Genomic DNA, 7500 nt, shown 5'->3' with positions numbered 1-7500 from the left:
GTGTGTGTGTGTGTGTGTGTGTGTGTGTGTGTGTGTGTGTGTGTGTGTGTGTGTGTGAGATTGACAATGTATTCTCTAGATGTTAACTTTAACTGCACATTGGAAACAACGCAATTTAAAACTTCTGTGGATTTTGACAATAAAGTACACAAGAACACAAGGACAAGAAGAAGTCATATTACCATTTAAGGGGCAGTGTAGCGTCATGGAAACGTACCAGGACGATCTAAAACTGTCTATATATATTCATGTGTTGATCCGTGAAGTGCATCGTAATGTCATTTTAAGACCACAGGAAGCTTTAGATGGATGTGTAAGCATAGTGAACCTAAACCCCCATGTATTCCACAGTCAGCACCAACGGCACCCCTAAAGAGTTATGATAAATAGAGCAATGTGATAAATATAAAAAAAGTATAAATATGATAATGTGCTAAAGGTGATAAATATGATAATGTGGACTTTTGTGGAAAATCTGCTACAGCTGCCTCTGAACCTGTGACTTCATAAAAACAACATCACACACACACACACACGCCTGCAGGCACGCACGCACCTACGCATGCATACACGCAAAATCGCTTATGCATTTGTATGACTTTTGTAACTATGGCTTTTTTTTAACTCTTTCCATCTGTCTCCTGGACAGCAGTTCCCTCCTCCCCCAACCTAATGCAGTACAAAGTCAGACCCAGCTTGCTGTATAAAAATGCAGAAGGCACTGGGCAGGGAGACCCAGGGAAGAGTGGTGACAATAGATGCAGTAGGCAGAGAGATGGAAAAGGGAGTATATGCATATGGACTAATACAATGCTCATATGCCACATACTACTATATAAGTGGCCCATTTCTTTATTCAAAATCAGCAAGACTGAAGCTCACAATCAAAACTGAAAAGAGATGCCCCAAAAAAGTGGGCCCACTTTTATGTCACCTCTCTTCCCTGCGTCTCCCTGCCCAGTGCCCTCTGTAGTTTATATGCTGTGTCTAACTGACTTACTAACTGCCGTTATTCCAAAGCCAACGCACCACCAAACGACTATAGCCATTTTAAAAGGCGCAGGCTCCGTCTTGGAAGACTCCCATTTCTTTATTCCACACACGGATTGCAAGTCACATATACACTGTAGATACAGTAGTTTAATGTACAGTCCCAGGAAAAAGTTTGTACACCCTTTGAAATTTCTTACATTTCTGTCAAAATTGATCATAAAACATGGTCTGATCTTCCCGGAAATCTCAAGAAGGAACAACCAGAGTCTGCTTTAATTAATTCCACCCAAACATTTACATGTTATCATATTTTTATTGGTCATAAGGCCATAACATTCACAGGAGAGCAGGGCATAATTAAGTACACCCTTGCATTAAGTAGGTTTTAACCCTCAGTTAGTTGCAATATCATCAACCAGACTTGTCCTGTAGTTGCAGATCAGATTAACAAAACAATCTGTTTGTATCTTGTCTCCCTCTTCTTTAGAGAACTGCCTCTCGTCAGCAAGGTTTGTGGGATGTCTGGAGTGCATAGCTTTCTTGACTTCATGCCATATAATCTCAATTGTTTTTGTCAGGGCTTTGACTGGGCTATTTCAGAATGTGTATTTCATTATTATGAAGCCATTCTAAAGTCGATTTGCTTCTAAAGTATGGGTTGTTGTCACATTTCAGGACCCATACTCTTGTGTGCTTCAACTGTGTGACAGACTATCTCACATTTTTTCTGTAAAATATCACAATAAATTTGAGTTCATTGTTCCACTGATAATAGCAAACTGTCAAGGGCCTGAGGCAGCAAGGAAGCCGCATATAATGATGCTCCCGCCACCATACTCAGAAGAGGAGATGTAACCAAGAATCGCTAAAAATGGGATTAATTCTGGGATTAATTAATGGGGTTTCTGACCAAAAAAATATTGCTGCACCTTTGAGGTTTGCGAAAAAGCATTTATATGCTTCATAGAATTACTGCAAAATATTCTGTAGACCAACGTTGAAACCAAAGTTGAATTGTTCAGGGGAACACACAATGTCATGTTTGGAGGAGAACTGGAGAACCACACCTTCACCAAAACATCATCTCCACCTTTGAGTATGGTGGCGGGAGCATCATTATATGCGGCTACCTTCCTGCCTCAGGCCCTTTTCAGCTTGCTATTATCAGTGGAACAATGAACTCAGAAGTTTATCGAGATATTTTACAGAAAAAAGTGAGATAGTCTGTCAAACAGTTGAAGCACACAAGAGTATGGATCCTGAAATGTGACAACAACCCATACTTTAGAAGCAAATCGACTTTAGAATGGCTTCATAATAATGAAATACACATTCTGGAATAGCCCAGTCAAAGCCCTGACAAAAAACAATTGAGATTATATGGCATGAAGTCAAGAAAGCTATGCACTCCAGACATCCCACAAACCTTGCTGACGAGAGGCAGTTTTCTAAAGAAGAGGGAGACCAGATAAATCCAGATTGTTTTGTTAATCTGATCTGCAACTACAGGAAACATCTGGTTGAGGTTATTGTGACTAACTTAGGGTTAAAACCTATTGAATGCTAGGGTGTACTTACTTATGCCTTGCTGTCCTGTGAATGTTTACATCTTATGGCCAATGAAAATATGAAAACGTGTAAATGTTGGGGTTGAATTAGTTAAAGCAGACTCTGGTTGTTCCTTCTTGTGATTTCCGGGAAGATCAGACCATGTTTTATGACCAATTTTAACAGAAAGGTAAGAAATTTCAAAGGGTGTACAAACTTTTTCTTGGGACTGTATGTTTTATTTTCCTATGGGAAAGTTAGACAGACACATGTAAGGAGAGATGACAATGGGCAGAGGGAACAGAAGGAAGAAACAGAAAAAAATAGCTTGTTAGAAACAGCTACAATGAGAGGCATTAAGATAAAGAAAGAGGTGGAAAGCTCTGTAAGATTGAGGAAAATGATGAATTATTGAGAGAATTGCGCAGCAGAGTAAAAAAAAAGGTCGAGAGAGAGAGAGAGAGAGAGAGAGAGAGAGAGAGAGAGAGAGAGAGAGAGAGAGAGAGAGAGAGAGAGAGAATATGTCCTACTTGGTTTTGTTGTTGAGTGCATCCAGGATATGCTCCCCTGTTTCTGCTGGAGGTGTGTTTGACAGCTGCAAACACAGACACACCCAAAGAGAGAAGAGAGGGAGAGAGAGAGACACACACACAGACACACAAACAGAAAAACACCATGAATTCGCTTCGCCAATTTTTCACCATCTGACAGCTAAGAACAGAGCAGATTGTTCTTGATGACTTGGGTGATGTGTTTGAAGGTTACCCTCTGCAGACACTCTAACGAGGTTACTTTCCAAAATTACACGCAGCCTTGCAAGATGATGGGGCTTTTTGCAAAGACAATCATAGTGTGATTCACTAAAAGCAAAACAGCCACCCAGGTGTGACAATAATGATACACACAAAATATCATCAAATATCAAAACTATTCAGAAGAAAACACCACATGACCCAGAAGGAACACAAAAATACAAAACACTTTGAGCATTGCACTTCAGAGTGGTCCGTCTATTCAAAAGGTTTACACACAGTCAATGCATACATTAGTAGTTCACTACATTGGATGCAAATTACATTAGAGTTTATAACGTTTTATTGTATGGTACCCATTCACAAACGTTGTCTATCCACCAAAATCTTATTATGATAAGGAAAATTACAGTTTTCATTTATTGAAAGGAGATAGACATCTCCAGTAATAGACATATTTAGCTGTAAAACATACCATACATTGGTAAGACCAGTAAATATTAGTTTTTTTACCAAGTAAATATTCTTGAAAAGATCAACTTTGGGTAATGTCAGTATAGTATAGTTGCAATGCCTACTGTGGTCACCATCCTACATAATGGTCCTTCCCATCAAGTCAGTGTGGCCATGCTGCCTATCTTTTCCATTTCAAGTCCCGTCCACGCCCCAGCAGCACTACCAATGAAAATTGTGTAACGGCTCGACTGGGCAGACCCAATAAGGAAAAGACGCACTAGTTCTGTCACTGACCCCACTGGTAGCTTAGCTGGTTGTAGGTTCGACCAGAGTCATGTAGCCTCTTTGCACGTTTCTTCACTCATTGCTGAAATGACTCAACAGCAACATTGTTACGACATTACCAAAATCCTTAAGAAACAGATTAAGGCTTGGTCATTACAATTTTGGTGACAGTGAGGTGATAACTAGGGGTGTAAATAATAATCGAAATGTATCGATGCATCGACCCTATGGCCGACGATTGAATTGAATCGTATCGTATGGTGGGGCATTCTTAAGTATCGAAAATAATCGAATCGCTGGCCCCTGTCCAATGGCCTTGCTCCATAACATAATAGAAGTAGAAAAGTAATTGCAAAAAAACGAATCGAATCGTATCCTATCGTGGGGAATTCTTAAGTATAGAAAATAATCGAGTCCCTGTTTTAAGTTTTAGGCTCTGTACAATAATAGACGTGGGTTCAAACGCCCACAGTAGGTGGGCCAGACACAGAGCTTGTTGCAGCAACAGCCAGGGTACTCTGTGTAGTGAATCAGTGAACTTTTCAGCCTGTGTGTCCAAAACCCCAATAGAATCGAACTCTGAGGGGAAAGGCGGAAAATCACGCTGACATTTTCTCCAACTGAGAGTATGCCCTGCAGACTTGTTCCTGGGCAAAAAGGAAGAGTGGTTTTTCTAAAAAGTCTACACAGTTTTCACTTTTTCTTTCATTTCAGCCCCAGGGTGTTAGCCAAAGAAAAGAAGAAGGGATGATGGTGGAATGTGGACAGAGAAAAAGTGTTGAGCTGTCACCTTTCCCAGTTGGAAGTGTTCCCAGTTGGTGGTGATGAAGTTAAGGATCTCCTCCAGCTCAAAGTACTTCTTCTTGCTCTGCACCCCCAGGTTATACAGCGCCAGCTGGACCACGTCCACCCTGGGAACGCAGCAGAAGACAGTTACATGCACATAGACAGGCACAGGCACAAACACACACACACACACACACACACACACACACACACACACACACACACACACACACACACACACACACACACACACACACACACACACACACACACACACAAATATGCACACACCCACACATACGCACACACGCATTCACACACACACACACACACACACGCATTCACACACACACACACACACACACACACACACACACACACACACACACACACACACACACACACACACACACACACACACACACACACACACACACACACACACACACACACACACACACACACGCATGCACGCACGCACGCACCGTTTCCGTTATTTGAACATGATCCAATAGCCTTGAGGGAGACAATACAACATAGCCATTACAAGACACCTAACATCTGGGCACACTATGCTATTGTATGATGTTATGCTGTGCTACACATTATATTTCCATACCACATTTTATTCACAGACATTATTGACAATAGAAGATGCCTTCATTCAGCAGCTTACTGGTACTGTATTTAGGTACAGGGTATTGGTTACAGTCCCTAAAGCATTTAGGGTTAGTGGCCTTGCTCAAGGGCATTTCGGACATGAAATGTAAACCAGCAAGTCTCTGATCCAAAACCAATTCCCAGACCATTTGGCTACATCTAGACTATACTATTTTTTCAAGACATGTTTTGGTCTTTTAGACTTTACTAGTGACAGGATAGTTTGACAGAGAGAGACGGGGAAGGGTCGGCAAAGGACCATGCTGGAAAGCACACAGTGCACTCTCTATCTACTAGCTACTCTCTGTATCTATGTATCACCCATCTATCATGCATCTATTCACTGTATTTCCATGTGGTTTCCTGAGTGTGGTTATTTTCACCAGATTCCTGCCGTGTGATGTATGCGTAAATTATGGAAGCAGAAACCGTAAGAGCACCAAACTATTTCCTTCTCTGTATGCAAAATTGCATGTGTCATTTGCGGTGAGAATTCACCAGCCACATGAACCAGGAAGCTTTTCAGTATGTCTGAAAACATGGAAGGCATGGAACGCCTATTGGACACTTGCAGACAGTGTCCTCGTTTGGGCAATTTGCTCATGCAAAACCATTCCAATGCCATCCCTGTTGGTTCTGCGGTTGGGAAGGGTAGGCAACATTAGGCAGCGTGCACAGAGCTTGAACAGAAATACTCTCCCAGCCCCTACAAGGCATGCAACAAATCTGTCAAAGATAAGTTCAACTTCAAAACAAACTAATGACAGCTTCTTGTTCAGTTTCAAAATGGCTCACTTTGTTGTTATGTCATTCAGTAAGATAGACAAACATAATGTGGTTTCTGCAAACATAAAGAGGCATACGCTATAATAGAGCTGCAACTGTATCCACAGTACATGTACTGTACGTGGACATACACATCTGTCTATTATAATAAACATATCCAATTTCTTGGGATAAAATATCACTATCACTGAGCTTTTGCTAACAGGCGACGTGAAATTATATACATACATTGTACAAGCAGAGTGCAAAATGCCGGTGCAACAATCATTCCAGCACTATTCTCACATTACAACGGTGTATCACGGTGGTTACTGTGGGCACCATATAGATAGCAGAACGAGCACAACTACAGTATTATGAGTATTGTGGGAATGCATTTATCTGTGTTGTGACAGCCATTACTGCAAGCAACAGAACACCTGCTGTGATTATCGCCGTGGTAAATATCTGGGTTGTGACACTGCTGTCGCTGTAAGCAGCATTTTGCAATGGTACACCTACTGTGAGAAATGTGCGTATTAATCGCAGTGTTGTGACACTCCGTTTACTGTAAGCAACAGTTCGCAATTGTAAACCCACTGTGACAATTGCATAGTGTGAATCTTGGGTTGTGACACTACTGTTACTGTGGGAAACACAAAGTGGTAGTAGACATAGTGGGACCTTTTGAGTGGGAAAAACTACAGTAGATTCGAAAAGGAGATGTATGCAGTGTGATATGCAAAAATTAGGGAATCAGAGGCGTAAATAGGATTCCATTGTTTCCACCTCCATGCAAAATTGCACTTGCCATATGGAATTTACACTTGGTGCTCTAGCTTCCTTGCTTTTCAGAGTGTCTGAAATGAAGGACTGCATGAAAATGTTGTGTACTGTGGTATTGAATAATACAGCATAGTATAGCACAGCAGAGTATAATATAATAAAGTATAATATAATATAGCATAGAGTATGGTATAGTATATACCCCTGTTACTCATTGCGCGGCTCGCAAGCCTCAGGCGGCTCGCGATGCCTGACTTGGCGGCTCGCAAGGTTATAGAAAAAATATTATAGCCCAACACAATCAACAGACCTGCATTTAAAATCTGCCATGCCTACATACATGTACAATGAACACGCATCACAGTCATCTGCATCACGCCAAGTAGGCAAGGCTATGGGCACGTCTACATCAAGATCTCTTTTTTCCCACCTGGCTGACCCGGCACCCCATGCGTCGTTGTTTATTTAC

General features: G+C 41.4%; 1 protein-coding gene across 2 annotated transcripts in view; it reads right to left on the bottom strand.

Annotated features, from left to right (window-relative positions):
* The window catches only part of phf19 (PHD finger protein 19), a 54347-nt gene that overhangs the window by 26742 nt on the left and 20105 nt on the right, over positions 1-7500 (bottom strand). For both annotated transcript variants that reach the window (XM_063195740.1, XM_063195741.1), the window contains exons 9-10: positions 4825-4945; positions 3072-3136 (exon numbers count right to left, since the gene is read on the bottom strand). In XM_063195740.1, coding sequence (XP_063051810.1) covers positions 3072-3136; positions 4825-4945 — 186 coding nt within the window. The remainder of the gene's footprint in view (positions 1-3071; positions 3137-4824; positions 4946-7500) is intronic.

The sequence above is a fragment of the Engraulis encrasicolus genome, chromosome 3 (assembly GCF_034702125.1).
Source record: "Engraulis encrasicolus isolate BLACKSEA-1 chromosome 3, IST_EnEncr_1.0, whole genome shotgun sequence".
In the NCBI taxonomy this organism is placed as follows: domain Eukaryota; kingdom Metazoa; phylum Chordata; class Actinopteri; order Clupeiformes; family Engraulidae; genus Engraulis; species Engraulis encrasicolus.
This window is presented reverse-complemented; position numbering and strand designations above follow the sequence as displayed.